The following is a 21364-nucleotide window of genomic DNA, read 5'->3' as shown; positions in this document are numbered from 1 at the left end:
TATTGGCTTTTCTTAACAGTGTATTGGTGATCAAAAGCCCCTCTGCAGTTGCAAATTTTTGTAAATGTCCAGCAACATTTTACGGGTGTGAGGTCTTTTTGAGGTCTTGGCTGGCAAGGTTTACATTTCCTACATAAATAGTATGCTAGTTATTCATGTAAGAGAGAGAACAATAAAGTTCTTCAAATGTTTTATTATTGGCTTTTTTTTAGAAAACTTTTTAGTTGTTTGACAGTATGAAGACATTCTTCCTTACTGCTTCATTCTTTTTAAAGCATCCCCAGGCTTCTACTCCAGGAGAACAGTGCCAAGATGAGGTATTCATTTCGGGACAGCAGAATTACTCATCTGCCACACTTAGCCTCAAAGATGTTCCTCCAGACAGCATGAAGAAAGTAGCTGTGCAGGTAATCAGCTACATGACACCATAGATAGGATATATTGCCATTTATAGAAACATTTGCTAGAAAGACAGCAGTTGGAACTGGGGCTTATTGAAAACATAAAACAGCATTTGACTTTTGCACCAGTATTTAAGGTGGCATAAATGAAATGGCATTCTCTTTCTGGAAAACAAAGTTGTTAATTTTATGGGGGGCAGTTTTCATTTTTCCTCAGCAGGGACTTTGAAAGAAGAAATTTACAGCATAAGATATTACTGTAAGTGGAAATCGGAATATGGCAAATAGTTTTAGGAAAGCAGATCAAAAGTAATGAAACCTTAAAAAAAAAAAACTTTAAATTTGTTGTGATCAAATTAACGCAATAAGCTAGATTTGGTAGGATGACATTCTGTATGCATCTTTAAGGACCATCTATACTGCCGGGACTTATTACAGTAAAAATGGGTGTTTGTTATTTATTATAGTGCAGTAGTAGATTGGTTTTAACATTTATTAACTTCATTTGCATTTCTACAAACATATTGGATATTGGGAAATTGCATAGTTGTTATGTGCGGCCTGTGTAAGCTTTCTACCTTTGACCATGCAACAAATAGTTACTTTCACACCATGTTTTAGAGTTTTCAGAAGAGGAAATGGAAAATCTTGTAATTTTAATATATCTGATTTGTAAATAAGGTCAGAAAAATATTTCCAGCCTCACTCCCACTTTTCAGAATCACTTTGATACACAAACTCATGTTAACAGAGTAGGTTCTGATATATGTCCGTTCACATAGCATGGTTAAAAGTCAAAATTTGCACACATTTCAGTTATTTATCATGTTGAGAATTAGAGTATTGTAATACCTTTTTATCCTATAATGAGTGAGATAATGGTGGTAGGCAGAAAACCGTGTAGCTCAAAATTCTAGCATTTTTGGAATGTGGGAATTCTGCAGGCAGATGATGAACTGTTTGAACTGGGTAAGTGCATGAGGCCTTCAGGTGAGGAGGGAAAATGCTGCCCATCTCAACAAAGAGCTCTAGTGCCAAACAGTAAATTGGAGGCTTCAATAAGAAATGCTGCCTGCAGCATCATTTTTAGCGAAATGATTGGAATGCACTGTATGTCTTTACAGTTGTGAATTTTACTGCTATTTGGTGTCTGTGCCAAATCTAAGTGGCATGTTCTAACAAAAGAATAACATTTGTTGGAAATATCCTTATTACAGTCTTGACATTAAAATCTTGAACTACTTTATGAATTTGCTCAGAAGGTTTTCTTGTGAAGTGGTCACCCAAAGATGCTCTGTGAGCATATAATTTCTGTTTATTAGCTGTGTCGGATTTTAAAGTTATGTATGATCTACTGAAATTGTTACAAAAATTTCTGCAAATTCATGCACTAAAAGTGAAAGCTATAATTATATCAACTAAATAGCAATACTGTCAGTTGTACTGCTAGGAAAAAGATGGTTGGCTAGGAAAAAGATGGTTGAGATAACTCAGTTAAATATATGCTAAAGCAAAGAAGAATTTGTATAGTCTGTTCTAGCAAATCAGTGCTCAGAGTTCTTGTTTTTCAGATTTGTTTTTGAGAGGTCAGAGCTGATGAGTATAATGAAAGTTGAATGCAACTGTACATGATCCAGAATAGTAATTTTAGTAATGCTCCTAAAATTAAAAGCAGTCAAGCATGAGAAATATTGAAATAATTAAGGAAGAATTGAGGCTCGCTGCTCATAAAATATATGATTTAAAAAGTATTCATGTTTTATTCAGATACCTTTGACAAATGGACAGATGTGCCAGCCTCAAAGACCACAGGCAAACTACAGCCAAGTCCATCATCTCCCTCCTCAATCATCAGTAGCAAGACATCCATCTAGAGAACAATTAATTGATTATCTGATGTTGAAAGTTGCCCACCAGCCTCCCTATGCACAATCCCAGTGTTCTCCCAGACAAAGCCATGAAATGGTAAAGCAAGAGGTAAGGATAAAATGAAACTTGAATATATGACTTCTGTCTGTTAGTAGCGGCAAATAATTACATTGTTTTTTGTTCATTACGGCTGCTCTGTAGATGGTGACTGAAATCGTTTAGGAATTTAACTCCAGCAGAAGATAACGCTAGCTCAGTGCAGTCCTGCTGTTGAAATCACATTCCTTCTGGTTTTGAGCTCTTTTCCTGCTTATGTGCACATTGTTAAAGAGATTTAAATGTGGTAGATTTTTTAAGAATATACCAGAAATCTACACTTCCATGTCTTTAGTGAGAAATTTTCTCCACTATTGATCACCAACTCACTATTTATGTAATAACTGAAAAAAGGCAAAGCAGCAATGCACTTCAGAGTACTTTGCATCTATTCAGTGCTGTCCAGAATGGTTCAATAACCTGCAAATACAGTAATATGCAACCCTAAACAAAAGCCAGGATTAAAAAAGTCTGAGTGTCTGATGCATGCCTGAAAATTACCAGTTTTGTCTATGGCAGACAGATGAAGGTGTAAGAAATTCACATACCTCTTAATGGTCCTGTCACTGTGAGTACCATTCTTTCTGTTCTTGGAGATAGGCTGTTTCCTCTGTAATTGCTTTGGTTTACAGAAAATTTTGAGCTCTGTTTTCATTCTGTACTAGAATAAGAATCTCCAAATTTTGTGCAAAGTAAGTTTACGAATTTACTCTTCTGGCGAGAGAAAAGGGGGACAGTGTTAGCTATGTGGAACTTAAAGTGAAACAAGAGCCAGATTTGATAAAATTCAGCTGGAAGGAACAAGGAAAGAGAAAGAACAAGTTTTTACATAATTTTATTTTTAAAAGTTTTTCTTCATCTGAATTACTTAGTAATCATTTCATCAGTGTCGGGTGTTAAGTTTTCAGCCAGTTTTTCTAACTTTGGTTGTAACGTTCAGATTCGAGTGAGGATTGACAAGGATCCTGAGCTTGGATTTAGTATATCAGGAGGAGTTGGCGGTAGAGGGAATCCGTTCAGACCTGAAGATGATGTGAGTATTTTATACTAATGCATCTTTTTAAAATCATTCTGATCAGCAAATGTTTTCAGTGCTTAAAAACAAAACAAAAACCAAACTCCAGGAGCTGGTAGGAGAGAAGTGAAGACATGACTATGGCAAATCAAGAGAGTAGGTGAGCACTGTGGCCATGTGACAGTCCAGACAATGACTCTAGCTGAGTGTGTTTTATAGTCTTCTAGACATCAGGCAACAGATTCCAGATAAGTGAATTATGGGGCTTACAATTAGGAAGCCTTTAAAAGAGAATATGATTTAGCCTACAACCTTTTCCAGTGGTTGATAATTCATCTTGATGTATGCATCTGCCAAAAAACAAAGGCTCAAGTTAAATAAACATCAGGCAGATCAAAATTTGCCCTTCAGTACTTCTTTAAAAGCAGTTCTCTTGGATTTAATGTCAGAAAAGAATGGCAGTCACAAAAGCAGATAGAGCTGTAAAATAGCATTATATGCTTTTCTACTTGAAATGGAAAATTGAAATAATATTTTGAATTATATCAGTTTCATGCTACCATACTATTTATGAAGTAAACTGTCAAAAATGTTTTCCACCTGTTTTTCAAGGGTATATTTGTAACCAGAGTGCAACCAGAAGGACCAGCATCTAAGCTATTGCAGCCTGGAGATAAAATAATTCAGGTACTTTTGTTATCTAATTAAATTGCCTGTCTAATATACTGGTTCAGTTTTAGTTTGCTTTTTTTCCAAGAGCAGAATGCTTAAGTTTTCTATAGATTGCCAGTATCTTTTCCAGAAGCATTTTTGTATGCTGGGATGATGCTTTGAGTTTCCTTCTCACTAACATTAGGATAGGTGATAAAGACTGAAGCATTAATCAGTTGGATCATCTTTCAAATTCTGACCAGTTTTCACACTTGTAAAGACAAAATAGTCCTAAAGCTGTTGTTCAAGATGGAACATGAGCATGTTCATGAGGATTTCACAGTCACTCAGTTACTTGTCACTCCTGTGCAGTATTCTCAATACACAGACATTGTCTGTGTGCCAGACATGGCCTCACAACCCCTCTCCCCAGCTGCACCTTGTTGTTACACCACCTCCATCTTGCAGTTCCTGCCCATCTTTGCTGCCTCTCCCCAAGCTGGTGGGCTGCACATGGGGAAGCACTGGCAGAAACTACCTGTTTGCTGAGCTGCATCCTGGAGGTCCCACCATGAACCTCCTGGCTGCCCCTTCTGCTGCCAGGCGAGCCAGAGACCCCAGCCTTCCCGAGGCAGGAGAGCAAACGTCGTTTCAGGAGCTGCGGCTTCTGGGCTGCAGCTTTGCAGTTCTTCTCTGGGGAGTCAGTACCTTTCAGACCACCTCTTCTGTGTCAGGTTCGTTTGAAATTGTTTAATGAGTTCAGAAGTTACTTGGGGAGGGGTCAAGGAAATGGGCAGTGTGATTGTATAAGCCCTTGTTGCCTTGTGGAAACAGGTTAACAGGACACTCAATGCTGTAGCCACGCTTCAAGTTGGAGCCTAGTCTCAAGATAAAATTATTCACCACATTCCTAGCTAGAGAATGTTTATAGAGTTAGGCTTGGTGCATTTCAGTTTTTCTCAGAAAAAATACATTTGTATCTGAAATTGCAACTTAACATGAACAGTTTCTAAAACAAAAGCGGACTGAAAACATAGCATAATCCCTCCAACGTAAGAAAAAGCCAGCTAGCATGCAAAGAACTAAACGAAGATCAATTGTTCTAACTAAAAGATTGTATTTTTCAGGGTAATTAAAGTAAATAACTCTGAACATGTTTGTTCGTTCTTCTTAGTGGAATGAGAAAGCCAGCTTCAGGTCCTAGTTCTCTTACTGGTGTAGCCATCTGGTGGATGGAAACTTCCAGACCTCCATACAGTAACAGGAATTAGAAGTTATTTGCACATGTATTCAATATCTTTGGGGCAAAATTCTTCCAAGGCTAACAGAATAGTTTCATTTCTTGTAGCCTGCAGCATGTTCTACTCATCAATAATATGATAATATGCAAATCTGCAATATTTCATTGCCTGCATTCATTAAAAAATTGGTTATTTTAATCATGGTTTAAGCTTCAATAAACTACCATGAAATATGAAACTGCTATTTTCAATTCTTTTTAGGCTAATGGATACAGCTTCATCAATATTGATCATGGACAAGCAGTATCTTTGCTAAAGACTTTTCAGAATGCAGTGGAACTCATCATTGTACGAGAGGTTTCTTCATAAATACTGTGGATATGGGGAAAAAGCCAACAAGATTCATCGAAGGACTTATGGGGAACTGAATATTTTGACTATTTTTATATATGAAAGGGACTTAAACTATGATCAAAATTTGTACAGGAGATGAAATATTGAACTTGTGGTTAAAGGGGGAAAAACCACTGTATAGAACGTACAGGAAATCATTTTGGAAATGCATATGGTGAATAAACTTGTTTTTAAGCATTATAGCAATCTAAGGATCACTCCTACAAGAACAAACCTGTGTTGTTTTTTGTACAGATGGTAGGTTTATTTTTGGATAATTCATACACATTACTAAACTTTGTGCAAGGCTTTGAGAAGCCTAGGTTGTAGCCAATGGACAGATGGCCGGGCTGTCTGTCCTGTAGCTGTTTATTGCCTTTATTTTTATTCACCAGATATTAATGTGTTAGCGAAACCACTTCTGTAGATGTGGACAGGAGATATGAAACGTTGGCTTTGCTATGTGCACGTTGTATAGTTGAATGGGTAGATGGAAGGTGGTGCTGGTTGGACAGAATAAAGGCCAGGTGAAACAACTATTTGCTATCTAAATCTGGAATCAAGAGTGATGAAAAACTGTTTAGTTTTGGAGTGTACGTCTACCAATAGAAAATGCAATAAAAGCTTATGGTGTTTTTTAGGAAGACTATAATGACAAATTTGTGATCTTCTGCAGGATTTGTTCTTAATGTAGTCATTGAATATTCATTTGCCACATGCGATTCAAGTTTAGTTGGGGTTTTTTTGCATACATAATTTTTTTCAACTGTACTGTGGAAATGTGCCCAGAGATTTTCTCTGCCATGGAAATCCCCAATTTTGTGCAAATGGCGATGCTTTTATCTTTATAAAGTACTCCATTTTAATCTTATAGATTTTTAAAAATGAAACTGAAATGGCCAGTTTTTAAGATTGTTGCCTGTAATATACATCTAAAAACACACAAAGTGAATGATGCAGGAAGGGTTATGAACGTCATCTTGATTTTGTTTGGCCTTTGCATTACCTTGTTAATCAAAAAGGAAACCATATGCGTGGAGCTAGGTAACCAAAGCAAGTTTGTGAAACTTTGAATGGTGATGGAGAATTGCTGTGGGGAGCTGAGGAGCAAAGGGAGGGCGTACTTACAACCCACCAGTTCGTAATGATGTTTCTTAAAGGGCTGTTCCTACAGGTAACTTTAAATGTGAACTAGACACTTCAGAGTCATTAAAGGGTTTCTAACTATATTAATATAATAGTGATTTACCACAGGCTGCCTTTGTTCCTTATTACTGTATAAAATATTCAATTATGCTTTTATTAATTTTGTTTACCAGAAACATTAACTTTATTTTTCTTTCTCCTTTGTAATTGAATAGAGACTGCATAATCTGCAGTGATAATCAATACACGGTTGTTATGGACCAGGGAAAAGTGCCATAGAAGACCAATAACTGTTTTTAATTAGGGCTAATGATTAGCCTGTCATTGGAGCAATATTTAGTTATTGCGGTTCATTTTTAATTACATATAAGTTGGTAGTTTGAAACTGGTGTAAGTTGTTTTTTTTTCAACCCATATGTACAAAAATAAATGCTTTTAATAAAGCTAGCAAAAACACCAGCCTTCTTTAGTTTTGGGAAAATGAGCTGGAAGAGAAAGGAATTATACCTAGCTAGCATTAAAAAACAGGCAGTACTTTTTAAGTAAGTGAACTCCAATATTATTGCACTTCTTTCAAAGACGTTAACTATTGCTTGTTGTACTGTGTATAGTTCTAATTTTAATTGAAACCCTTTAACAACTCTTTGTATATTTTAATTCTTTTTAGTTGATTTGCAGTAATATTTACATAGGAAATGATTTTTTTGATATATTAGCAGAAATGTGCTGTATTTTGATAAAATTCACTTATTTTCTGTGTGCTGTTAATCTCTAAAGAAAAGAATGAGAAACATAGCTATATAATGGCAGGCTTCAGTATTCCCCTTCTAAGATGTCTTTTGTTGTTGTTTAGTTTATATTTTTTTATTGAAAATGCAAAATGTTCACATCACATCTTCATTACTTCTAATCATGTTATTTTTATCACACACTGCCTTTTAAAGGGAATGCATACAGACAAGTCCTGAATTAACTTGGTCTTATACATAACTTGTATCTTTGGGAAGGGAAAAGTTCAAAAAGCAGAACTGATTCTTTACTGATCTTGGATGGACTTTATATACATTTTGCAGTACGTTTTAAATATATCTCTGATGAATATCACTGATGAATAATTGTATTCTACTTTGCTTTAATGTTAACAGAAGTTTTAAACTATATTGCGTCACTTAGTTTGCAGAGTTATGTATGGCAGGAAAATGCTACCAAAAACTGTTTGGCTATGGTTAGAAGTAGAGATTTACAGCAAGAAGTTTAGTACTACTTGTGGAAATCCTTGGCCAAAGTTTGTGTTCAGTAAATTAACAAATTAACCATCAAATAAAGCATTGATTATGCTGATTTTACTCAGCAAACCTTGGAGTTTGTAATGGGTTGAAATGTGTTTGTTCCTTCAGTGTCTGTGTGTAAAGGTAAATAAATAAATGTCAATCTAGATGATTTTGCAGAGAGTGGGAGGAAGATGTCTCCTGAATTAGTCCAGCCAGGATTCAGTAGGAGGAGAAACCGTATCAGCACTTTTCATTTTGAATGCCTCTTAGACTACTTCTTGAATAGAATAAAATCCGTCAGCAGCATAAGTTATTCAGCATAGCAATGAGTTGATGCAAACTCTGTTAATTCTTTCTATTCTTAATAGTTCATTAAAGAATCAGTTCAACTGATATAGTGAAAAGATGAAATCTCCCACATATTTATTGTGTAAATATTTTTCTGAGTTTCTTTTTTGGACTGGAGTTAAAAAAATGTGTATATACTTGAAAGCATTCTATGAACACAAACATAGCAATAAGCAACACACAGTTAAACCTTTGATCATTTTGTTTTTGTTTAGAAATATTCCCTTGTCAACAGCTATGAAATGATGTTTTTATTGATCAGCATTTATTCAACATTCCAAATTTTTGTATATAATTAGACTGTTTCTGAGTAACACATGGAGAATAGATAATAAACTAATGCTCTTTAAAGTTGTGTGTAACTGATTTATTTAACTTACAGGAAATTCTCCATAACACAGTTTTATTTTTCTATAGTTTCTGTAGGACCACATCCTCTATGAGTATCTATTAGTGAAAGCTTATTTGTGTTAGCTGGCTCCCTGCATCTCAGTGCCCAGAGGTCTGCTCTAGGGGATTGTGTTGCAAGACTAGTTTATTCATAAAGGTATTTGAGTATAAGAGCTTTAGGCTAAGACATTAGACTTTAGGCTATGGATAGATAGGCTCCTTCCTAAAAAGGTAAGTAGTCTTTTTATGCCTGATGTAAATTAAGCTGCTTCAATAACTGAGAAGGCATGACTAAGTTAAGGAGGAGGGTTAATTTTAAGCATCTTGGGAGTGCTCTAATGAGAGGATACAAGGGTTACATGGTAAAGAAAGTGAAGAGCGGCGCACAAAACTTCAAGGGAAAGATAATGCAGATTTACACTCAGTTTTCTTGGAAACTGCCTGACAATGTATTCATGCAATTAAATTGTATTGTCTTTTTTTTTTCCTTTTTATATATGCCTCTGGCATATTAGTCTGGCTAACTCACTCCTAGAGTTTTCTCTACAGGAAAAAAACAGATTCTGAATTACAGCCCTGATGACTCTGGAGCACTGGGCCCCTGCTGATGTTTCTTTGCACCTGTGCTCCCCTCCTTTGAGGGAATTCCCCCTCTCCTGCCCCCTCATTTTGTCCTGTGGACTCTTGTGGAGTCTGTGTTGTCTTTTCTGCCTTTTATGCATCAGACTTCAAATTTATTCTCTTTTTCATTTCTGGGGTATTTATAGGTGTGCCTCATTCCTATGCAACTTAGCCTTTGATCTACTTTATTTCATTAGTCAACAGTTTACCTTTTCATCAGACACCTAAGGCTGGATCCAACTTAGATGGATCCTGTAAGTTGGCTTCAACTTGTGCTTTTCTGAGTGGAAGCACTTTTTCAGAGAGAAAATGTATTTTGGCATGTTATTTCCATTGACTTGGGTTAAATCAGATTTCAGAATGTGCCCAGAAGGTTCTGTTGCAGCATCTATGAGCCTCTCTTGAAACTGGGCTCCCACTATGCCATACACTGCAAATGCAGTATAAGATTGTCCCTGTCTCAATTTATGTTATATGACAAACAAGTAGCCAGAGGAAGAGAAGTGAAAATTTCTCTGTAAAATCGTATGCTGGTCAACTGAAGTGAGCTGAAAAAATCACTTTAGATCTAATGATTGTCTCTTCAATACATTGCTCAGGCAATATGCTACTTGTCATCCTGCAAATTGAAGAATTATTGGCCAACATGCATAAAATTAGACTCAGATTTGCTTATTATTTGCTATAGTGCCCAAATCCATCTTGGCCAAAGGAGTATTTAACCGGGAGGAGGAGTTCTGTATAAAGCGAATTGTTTTATCTGAGCTGTACTTCTGTTTCTACAGCAGAAATTCTTCCCAGCTCCATGTGAATGTTAGTTTTATGTAGTACTATGATTCCTCACAGCTTAATTGGAGCCATATTTTGCCACGAATAAGGGCACTATTTTGATAAATTTTCCTTATTGTATGTATACGAAAGCAAAGCAAATAACAGAACAAACATCTCTCTCAAAAATCATCTTTTATTCAATTTTTTGTACTTAGTTTGGGTCTGGCTGATTTTAGGAAGCTTTTTGTGAAGTCACGATTATCAAGTCTTCTGCTCTTCTGGCAGAAAGAATCCTTTCCCAAAGGACCATCTGAGTAAATCGATTCAAAAAAAAAAAAAAAAAAAAAAAAAAAGGTTTTGAGAAAGTTCTGAGTGCCTCAATTAGGGTAGATCATTTGTTCTAAATGGTCTTATCTAGAAAATTAAAAACTACTAGAGCACTTCACATAGTCTTCATTTAAAAGGACAATTTGCATCTTTTCCACCCTCCCAAAAACAAATTTTGTTCTTGTTGACAAAAAGCTTACACCTTCTGAAACAATTTTCCTCTCATTATGGGAATTAGAAGTTTTGCAAGATCGTTGTTGTTTCAGGTCAGGGACTTCTCCATGAGGGGCTGATACTGCATTCAAAAAAGCCTATCATTAGTTGGTTCTCTCTTTGGAAAACTGCTAGTCTAGAATTTATCCTGTAAGATGAAAAATGGAAGACATATCATGACTGTAATAACTGATGTTGTTACACTATAGTATTTTGTTATCAAGCTGATAAAAACTACAAGTCACTTGCTTCTAGGCTTGGGAACCCACTGTTTTAATTCACATTCTTACCCATCCTCAACAAGTAAGTGATAAATAAAACAATTTTCTGTGACATGACCCCATCTGATGATTCTTATATTTACTGAAGACTTGTACTTGGACTCTAAGCTTTACCCAACCTTTACTTTGCTGTGCTAAAATCTGCAAAATATATAAAGACAAACTAATAAACTAGGAGAAGATTCCAATATCAAATGTTCCCTTCCTCTTACCATTTATGAGCCTCATTTCAAGTATAGCATTAACCTCCTTGCAGTCCCTCTCTCCCTTTCTGATTTCCGACTTTCTGCATTCCTGCATCCACTATTCCTTGTATTGTTTACAAGAAAACAATTTGTATTTCTGTTCTGCAGCTTGGAATATTGCTTAGTGTTAAGAATAAAAATTAAACATGGAGGGAAGGTGAGGCTATCTCAGCTAAGACAGGGGAAAATAGGGAATAGGCATTACAACATACATATTTTACGCTACAGCAGAAATAATCTGCACAGAATTTTGTGCACTTAAGTAGCTTGCAATGCTTATATTGTGTTTAATGGAGAATCTGTTAATAGCTATAGATAAATGTAACTGAGCTATGAAACACTCAGTTAACCTACAGCTGGTGTATCTTAATGGCTGAGAGAGGACACTTTCGGAGATGTAATAAAAAGGTGCAAGAGAACAGTATCATGCAGCTAGGCTGGCAATGGTTCCAAGGTGGCAACGAACGGCTCTATATGCAAGTGCGCATCACTGAAATGGCATGGCTTTTCTAGCATGCTCTGAACTTTTGGGCATCAAGAACTATAATATTTACAATCACAGTAAGCATCTATATTGCAGCTGCCTAACATGAAGGAATATCTGGCTCCACACTTAATACGTTTCATGAGGTATGGTTGGATACTGCAAATTGTTTAGCTATTTGTTTCCTCACTAGCAACATTAAAAATGTTGACAGAGTATTCACCTTCATTTGTGAGACTTGTAAAAAATACTAATTTGGATAAACTTCTTAAGGAATATCTGTTAATAGTGAAACTGGCAGCAGGTGCTCTACAGAGAAGTTCTTGTTCAATTGCTGATTTGGATGATTTTCGAAAGAAACTTTGAGGGGGAAAAAAACAGGAGCAGAAAGCTTTTTACTGAATTATAAGTATGCATCAGTAAAACACATGATCTGAAAGCATGATGCCAAGGCTGCTAACATCAGATCACTTTAGCAAATTTGATTGTTTTTTGTTTGCAACAACTTCCACTCACAATAGAATAACTGACAATCATTTTTGATTATGGAGAATTTATTTTTGCTGAGAATGTTTCTGCCAGCAGTACTTCATTGAAAGCCATGGCTCCTCTACTGAGAAAGTGAGGTTTTCCAATAAGTTTTGAAAGAAACTTTAACAGCTGGTTAGTTGTCATATTAAATCCTGGGAAAAATGAAATAGCAAGCAAGACAACATTATATGATTAACGGTAATGTAAAATGATTGATGGTTGGTTTGGATGCATGCAAAGGTTAGAAACTATGCTGGAACAGCTAAAGCCTCCAAACATTTTCTTTTTTTCTCTATTGCATTTTCCTTCTAAAAGCTATGAAAATACACTTGGTGATTTGAATAATGGAAATAACTCTGTGGTAAGTGACTTGTGGTTTAGGAATAGTAAACTGTAATTATTTGATTACAGCACTAATACTGATATGCTTTTTTCTAAGCTGTCACAAGATACTAAAATTTTGAAAGACTTTTCAGCATTAATATTGAGATCCATTTGTTTCTAACAATATATTTTATACTGGTTTTGCATAAGTTATAAAATGTTAGTATTTGTTTGCAAAACTTAGTTGACACCTGTAGTAATAACAACCAGATAAAACTGCATTTATAATTAAATTTATATAATATACTGATAACCTTCCTGTTTGATGCTTTGTAAAAAATTCAAATTATTTTCTTTTAAACCTCCTCATTGTGATAATTTAAAACATTCTGTAGCTTTTAGGAGTATTTTAAAGCTAACCTGTTATTGATTTGTTACTTACATAATTAACTCCTAAGAAAGTAAATTTTCATGACTAAAAGATTATTTCAATTTTCCTGTTGCTTATTCAAAACTGCTTTATTTGCCCCAAATTTCACTTTGAAATATGGACATTGGATAAAAGTTTATATGAAGACAAAATGTTTTCTTCTGTACGCTTCTGCCAGCAGCTGTGGTGATACAATTAAAGAGAAATAATAATATAATGTATATTTTAAGAATTTATCAGGAAGTAGAAGACTTACTATAGACTCCTTTGTCTGAAAGGAGCAAGACAGAGAACAAGACCCTATAATGTAATAATTAGGGCAACTGTGGAAGACAGGGGACATCCTCTGGCTTGGGTCCCTGCTTTTCTGCATTTTACATTAAGTAGTAAATGCATTAAAATATATGAACTGTTCTCAGGTTAAGGACTTTACCAACCTGAGCATGGGCAGTAGCCACTGGGCTATGTTATCAGGCTATTTGTGCTGTGTGCCCTTTGCCCAGGTGATGCCTAATTATTGTGGTCAGTGGGCTAGGAGGAGGGTGTCCTTTGTGCTCCTCTCAACAAGCAATATTCTGAGGTTTAGGGACCGGAGCTCGCCTGGGCCAGTCCCCTGCTCAGCAGGGGCAGCTTGAGCCGGCTGCCCAGGACTGTGCCCACCTGCGTGTGGAACATCTCTCAGCAAACTCTGCAAAATAACTAACTAACTAAAGGCAATCAGAACATCATTAATTGACTAAGGGTAGTATCAGGCAAGCAAAGTTCGAGGGAAGATGGCTGCAGGATTTCTATTAGTAGCGTAAGTAGGGTAAAAATAAAAAAGCTGAATTTTAAAATACTTTCTCTTCCTCTCCTACACATGCATATGCTACTGTAAACTTATAAAATTCATGTCTGGAACTTGTACACAGCTTAAAAGAAGGTCTTCTAAAAACTCCTTTTGAAGCAGACATGCTTCTGTAATCCAAGCAGTATTGTCTGGAAAACAAATACAGATCTCATAAGTGATTGAGGAAATGCTGGGCTGAAATGATAACTGGATGCAGCTTCTGTCTCCAAATCTACCTTTTACCTGCTTTGGCTCACTTCCCCAGTCTGTCAAGGGTGGTGATGGTCTTTTGCTGTTAACATGCACCTAAAGATCCAGAGATAAAAGTACTACCAGATGCTATTGGTTGTCAACTAACTCCATCATCTTATTTTGGAATAACTTTAAAAAGAACTGAAAGCTAAGAAACACTATTCCAGCTTTGATTATTTAAGCAATTTTACAGGGAAAAGGCCAACTTTTTTTATAAAACACACTTCCATAGCTGCTAATGTAACTCTTAACTGATACTGCTATGCTAAATGCAAAAATCCTAACTTTTTTCTTGTGATTGCCATAAAAAAAACAAACAAAAATCAGATGCAAAAATCTCAAACCTGTTTCAATTTAACAGTGATGGCTTATATCGATTACTGCCATATCCGAGGCAGGATATTTGAAAAGCTGTCAGCATGACAATTGAGATTTCATCCGTTCATTTCGGTATGTTTAGGATTTTAAGATTTGAGCTAAAATTTCAGCTGGGAGAAATAATTCACTAACAGAGAAATTTTATGCTAGAAAAATCTTTCCAAAAAGGTTCTGGGTAGAGATATAAAACTGGTCTTTGTCTTTTTAAATGCATTTTATTTCATTTTTGAGATTAGATGTCATTGATAAGAGAACTTCATAGAATAGTTTGCGTTCTGCAAGATGTTTGCCTCTACTACACAACAACCTCATTAAAAAAAATCATAGTAAGGCACACCTTGATAAATCTGAAAAGTATAATGGTGGGAAGCAGATGAAAGCATTTTCTGGCATTTTGGAAGAACTGTGGATTGAGAATAAGATCTATAATCTGTGAAATGCTTAAAGTTAACATTTTCTGACATATATGTACTTGAAAGTTAGTTCAACTTAAACTGAGGTGTGAATTTGAATAAAGTAGGTATTTCCTAAATTCCTACTTCTATGTGCAGTGTTATTCCAAAATAAAATGCCTTGAAATAACTCTGGATGTTGGCAAGGTTTATGCTGTTGTTTTCAGATTTAATGTTAACAACCCACTTCGAGCAGTTCATACTATCAGAATTGAGGTTTTGGCCACCTGTAGAGCTTGGCAAGCATTTTTGTATGAATTTATACATTGAGTAAAATTCCTGACTGACTACAAGAAGCAGAAAAATATTCTGACCTGACCTGGCACGTGTCTGGGCAAAAACTAAGAAAAATAATAGAATTCTCAGAAGTCACTTTGAACCGGCAGTCCACTGTGAGAAGTAGTAGGAAAGTAGGATTTGAATGTCATGCTTCTTGTTTAATTCACAAGAGAAAGAATATTTTTGGTTGTAAGAGGCACATTTGTACCCTGTGTACTACATCCCCCTCCCAAACACCTATGCAAAACTTTGGAAATGTAGTTGTATTATAAGAAATATGGTGTAAAGTTGTTATTTATGGAAACAAGCTTATGTAGCAAGAGCTATACAAATATAAAAACTTTCATTGGCATTTTAATATTTCTTGTGAAAGTACTCTGTGAAAAAGGCTTTATTTTCATTTGTATCTCTTCACCAGATTGATATATGTCTATTTTTATCACTTTCATATACTGAAAGACCAAGTTAAAAGTTCACCATCTTATAAAAAACACAAACAAAACAAACCCTGAACACACTACTTGCATGCTTTAATGAGAACCATTAGAACCAAAGGTGCTATCTATGGTTAAATGACAGCATTATTTTAAACATTTGTACCATTCACTTGAGCTTTTCTTGAAGTCTCAGATGTCAAAAATTCCCTAAACTCAAACTGCTTTATGCAATTGTTTGTGTTTTGACTTTTTTTTCATGAACTGTTAGTTGTTTCCTTTTTTGAGTTCATAGTTGCAGAATTATGAAAGTCTGATTGAAAAAGAGAACTAAGAATATAGTATCTTTAGCATCCTGCAGAAGTACTAAAGTGAGTTGATATGTAAATAGCCTACACTGAAACATCTAGTTATCTGACAACCATACTCAGCTGAAAAACACCTATCAAATAGAGTATCAAAGTCAAATGGCCATCCTATTGCCATGTGTGCTGTTTTTCCCTGAACAATATAAACATTAATCTTTTTCTTTGTTTAATAGAGTGTTACAGTAAGATGAGTAACAGACATTACAGAAGCACACAAAGAATAACTGGTGATTGATGAAAAATATTATGGCAAGTGGAAAAAGCAGTTTGACATATAGGCAAATGCTTTGGGCAGATGTAAACCTTTAGGATTAGCCATTTTGCTGACAGTGATGCAAATTCACTGAGACTTTCATATACCCAAATAAAATAAAGATTTCTCAGGCAAAGCTCTTTGCAGATCATCTTACTGTTGTACTTAGCTTGATGATAATATTTTGATATTCTATGTGCCGACTGGCTAGTAGAAAGCATTACAGTACTTTGTATGATTTACTGAGCTATTCCTAAACGTTGTTTGCTGCAACATTAACCAGGCAATTGGCAGCTCGGCTTTCCTTGCCAGAAATGCTGTTTGTTTTTAATCACAGCTTGATGGAAGTCAAGCATTGTTTCCTTCTACTGTAGAAGAACAGAAAAAACTATGAAATTGCTTGTGCATGTTCTCCTATTTGAGTTAGTAACACTAGTCTCACTTGTTGATCACATTTCCTCAAATACTGTTCAGTGAAGTTGTAATCAAAGAAAACCAGTGTTGCTGGTTCTCTCTAATTAACAGTTTTGGCAATGATGGTAAGAATTAGTCTGTTAGATTCTCTCACCTTGAAAAGATAGATGATGATGGAAAACATTACTGAAGTAGTTCAAAGATCTTGCAAGGAAGAATATATGTTAAAAAAAAAAAAAAACACAATAAAAGGATGAGCCATTCAGTCGACTATAATTAGTAGACCTGCACTGACTATATACATCCTGAGCAAGGTAGGAGTAATATAGCAAGCCTTTTAATGGATATTCAATGACTTTCTCAGAATGACTAAAGAATGTCTCTCTTACAGAAAGTTAACTGAAAAGTATTTTCCCAAGCTTCTTATCAGTTAAGAATGATTGAATAAGTGAACTCAGTTCAGGAAAGCACCTTTTATTCTCACAGAATCAAAGACTATTTGAGGTCAGCAGGGACCCCTGGAGATTGTCTAGTCCAACCCCTGCCCCTGCTCAAAGCCCTGTCAACTAGAGCAGGCTGCTTAGGTCAGTGTCCTGTCAGGTTTTGAATAGCTCCAAGGACGGGAACTCCACATCTCTGGGCAACTAGTTCCAGCATTTGACCACCCTCACAGTGCAGGGGGAGGGGAGTTCTTATGTTTAAACGGAGAAAAACACCTGGGCCCTCATGCCCTTGACCCTCACCCCCAGAGCCACGTAGTCACTCTTGATATGCTCTGGGTCTCCCCTGGCTGTACCATTTGCCCCACGTGGAAGAGCAATCGGGGTGAGAGGTCTCTCTCTGCAACGTCACAGAGCCAAGACCCCAGTAAGCGGCAAACTTCCCACAGCAGGTCAGGTTGGCAGATGGGGCCTCTGTGCCCTCCAGCAGGGAGTCTCCCACTGCTATCACTCACCACTTCCTCCTGGTGCTCCTGCACGGTTCAGGCTTGGCTGCTTCCTTGGGCAGAGTTCCCAGCCTCTCTGCTGCTACCAGGGCACTGTACCTTGCCTGTAGTTGTGGACCTGTGGATCATGAGCTTCCAGCCTTTGCCATCGTAAGGGTCTCCATCTCCTGACTTGATAAGCACATACTCTGGCTGTCTCTTTATTTGTACAGGTGGGGGTTTAGGCTCTTGTATCTGCAGAGTCTCAGAGAAGATTTCCATGACACAAGCAGATGCACTTGAACTTTTTTTCAAATTAAAGTTAAAAACAAAGAGTTTCCATTATGACAGTGAAGGTAATTAGGGTAGGGGAGAGAAAAAAGAAAAAAAAAGCTTCGTATTTTGTCAACATTGTAGCTAGAGTAGAAGAGATGGTGATGCATGTAAGACTTCTTAAATTGCTTTTGCAACATCCTTAAATTTAGGATTTAGGAATGTTTAGGATTCTTGAATTTATGTTTAGGATGCTTGAACCTTATGAAGTTGTATTTTGTCAAGGAATTGCTGCCTACGCGTTTTCTCTTCTACAACCCTTTTTTAGTAACAAATAAGGCATCTGTACACATTGGATTAAGATTACATATGTGTTCCTGGCAGTGATTTGCACAAATAAGATGTAATTCCAGCCACAATGTAGTTCCAAAGCCTGGTAATATGAAAGAAAGTCCCTAGTTATTGTGAGATTAAGGAAATAACCTTGTGCATGTTGCACAACCTTAATAATCTAAAAACTTGGAGGGACAAACTCTATCCAGACACACATCCATGAATTGTTGCTGAAGTTCTACAGAGCTGTGCTCACATGTGTGAGGTCAGAATGAATCCTAAGAATCTAAGAGTTAAATTTTTGTGATTCTTTTTATACCTATGGGATTGAAATAACTGTCTATAAGAAATTCCTTTTTTCACTTTTATTTATCATTTCCCTCTCAGAATTTTATAAACTGCCATATCAACTCTGATCTACAGATACCTCCACACTGGAGAATGGTAGCTAAACACTACAAAGAGACTATCTTTCTCTTTTTATTTTTTCAGAACAGCAGCAGGTAAGAGGGCAGCAGTTAGTCAGCAACTGTACAACCATGGCCTTTGGATGTCCCTGCAAAGTTTTCCATTTCAATATTTTGCACGGATATCACAGAATCTCCACAGACTTATGGGAGAGATTAAGGAAGGTGTAGCTCCTCCAACAGTTTCAAACAACATGTATGCTCAGTTAATTGAAGGCTAAAAAAGACTTAAAGTTTCTGTCTGTCCACCTCCAGCAGCCCACCATCTGCTTTAAAGGTCACTTCTTAGACAGAAAGTGACTCTTTTTCCTGATCATTAAAACAGGTTTCACTGTAACCTGCTTCTGAATTGCAAATGTTTTGCTACTGCTACTTGCAATTAACATTTCCTGGTAATTGCTTTTTGAAACTTATGTGAAGGCCAGGAAATACAATTTATGAAAAAGTTAGTATTTGCTCTCTGTATTCTCAGGTTTGCCTTGTATGTCTAAAAAAATCAACCAAACAAACTTTTTGTTTTCAAGGATTGCTTATTTATCCACATGAACATCCATGTTTTTAGTGTATAGATGGTTTAACATTTATTGTTTGCCTTCGTGGTATCTGAAAACTGTGCTAACCAGGGGACTCTTTTGAATTGCAAAACCCCACCATGTCTAATTTCTGGAGAAACTTTGAAGGAAAGAGAAGAAAGAGATGGTATATATTTAGAATACACAATGCAAAGCACTGTGGTTGCTGATAGATCAGTTGTCTGTCTTCAAAGCGTAGTTTGCACCTGTTTTTACCTATCATGAATAGGCATAATTAAAGAGTAACTTTCCCCTTCCAGGAAAAGTGTTAATGCATATTTTTGAGAATTTAATGCAGTGACTGTAAAACTGTTCTCCCAAGCACCTTTATCAATTCTGGGCAACTCTGCAGTTGCAAAGGATCTTCTGAAATCATGGTTAGAGTTCTAGGACTGGAGCTCAGTAAAAATGTATTGTTTGGATTGTCAGGAGATTGATGTTGGCCCATTCTTAATTTCCTTGGATGATAACCTGTCCTGCCACTTTATATCTGGTTCAAACATAAGATCAAGGATGTGGCATTTGGGGTGCAGAGATGTATGAAGACTTCTCTATCTTCCACTCAAAAGACAGAATGTCTGTCTACCTTTCAGCAATGACCGAGGGATACTATTTAGCTTGCTTAAGTGGTGTAGAGAGAGCTTTCAGAAAGGCTCACAGTGTGAAGGCTTGAGGATGCATGCTACTATCCCTCAGAAGCTACTTAGGAGTTATGACATGCGAGGAAGTTTAACAGTCTCCTCACATAAATGTTGAAGAAATGCAATGGGTAATGTATCCATGCTCAGAAAAGCAATGGGGAGCTGATTCAATCCCTCCAGCTATTTGAGTTTATTGGGTTTTTTTATTATTATTTTAACTTTTATGATATCTGTAACTAGCCTCTTCATGGGCACTGAAAAAATGTGTCAAGCAATACATGGTGATCTCCGCACCCTACCCCATGAGCTACAATCCCGTCTCCTCTTCCCCCCTCCCCTCCCCCAGTTTTTACTTCCTTTTAACTCCTACTTTCTGGAGATAGGGTAGAAGGCTGGATGAGGCTGCTGTTCCAAACATTAGACTTAACACAGGTCAAGAAAGAGGAAAAGGAGACAAAAACACTAGCCTGAGATGCTCCAATAGAAGACTGCCACCCTGCTAAGGAGAAAAGTCCAGTCTAGAGCCTCAGTGTCCTTCTAAATAGTAGCTAAACCTCCACTGCCAGGTTGTGTGTAGAGATGCCTCCCTTGCCAGCCACTGGGGAAGCTCTGCCTCCTGCCAGCTAATGGCACTGATGATGAGTTGACAAGGGAAGCCAGCTCTGAAGCTCTTGCTACTGGGAGCTCTGGAGAAGAAGTATTAGTGGCAGCACTGTTCATTTCAGCTATCGAGCCTACACCATCTTGGTATGTGTATGGTAGTGGGCCAAATCACAGTCTCCAGAATGAAGATCAATTTTGGAGCTAGGATTTATAATGGCCTTGCTCACCTTGTTAAAACTAAGCTTTTGGTATGAACAGCATTGTCCAATATGAACTGCTGGGCTCTGGGAGTCTGGGCAGGAGCAGGCCAGTAATGGGACACAAAAGGAAAACAGGGGGGGTCACCTCTAGCTGCACCAAGGACCCAGCTCAGTTGCTGATCACTGTTTGGTCAAACACTGTAGGGTGGCTCCTTCTAACACCTAAGAAATCATCAGTCACAGACAAAGGAGAGGGTATTTAGGAAAGGATATGACTGATGTCCTCTCCTTTATTGGAGCCTTTAGTCTTAACTCCACTTCTATGTTCAGAGTGGAAATGGAAGGCAGTTTTGCTCATTAATGGGTCAGGGACAAGAACGTAGGTTTAACCCCTGGTACAACTATCTTTGTTCCTTATGTGAATGTGTATCACTTTATCAACTGAAGAGAGAATACAATCTTTTTTTGGCCTTCATTTTAATTTTCCTTGTGAAAGAAACTTGTACACGAATTTGCTCCTTCCTTCTTCAGAAATGCTTCCTTGGGAATTTATTTAATAATATATACATGACAAATAGCTGACATGCTAGATCAGCAGCCTAAGGGTGGGGTTTCACAAAGAAAATGAACTGATCTCATGGCT

At 36.8% G+C, this 21364-nt stretch overlaps 1 protein-coding gene across 10 annotated transcripts in view; it reads left to right on the top strand.

Moving 5' to 3' along the window:
* LOC112987094 (erbin) overlaps window positions 1-8782 on the top strand; it is a 114334-nt gene extending 105552 nt beyond the window's left edge. For 7 of the 10 annotated variants that reach the window (XM_064501769.1, XM_064501770.1, XM_064501772.1 and 4 more), the window contains 6 exons: window positions 276-407; window positions 2169-2378; window positions 3307-3399; window positions 3994-4068; window positions 4636-4766; window positions 5535-8782. In XM_064501769.1, the coding sequence (XP_064357839.1) occupies window positions 276-407; window positions 2169-2378; window positions 3307-3399; window positions 3994-4068; window positions 4636-4766; window positions 5535-5589 (696 nt within the window). In that variant the 3' untranslated portion in view covers window positions 5590-8782. The remainder of the gene's footprint in view (window positions 1-275; window positions 408-2168; window positions 2379-3306; window positions 3400-3993; window positions 4069-4635; window positions 4767-5534) is intronic. The other 3 variants (XM_064501773.1, XM_064501777.1, XM_064501778.1) reach the window with 1 other exon arrangement.
* The last annotated feature ends 12582 nt before the right edge of the window (window positions 8783-21364 follow it).

Source organism: Dromaius novaehollandiae, chromosome Z, assembly GCF_036370855.1.
Source record: "Dromaius novaehollandiae isolate bDroNov1 chromosome Z, bDroNov1.hap1, whole genome shotgun sequence".
Taxonomy (NCBI): Eukaryota; Metazoa; Chordata; class Aves; order Casuariiformes; family Dromaiidae; genus Dromaius; species Dromaius novaehollandiae.
Note: the sequence above shows the minus strand (reverse complement) of the source record. Positions and strands in the feature narration are given on the sequence as shown.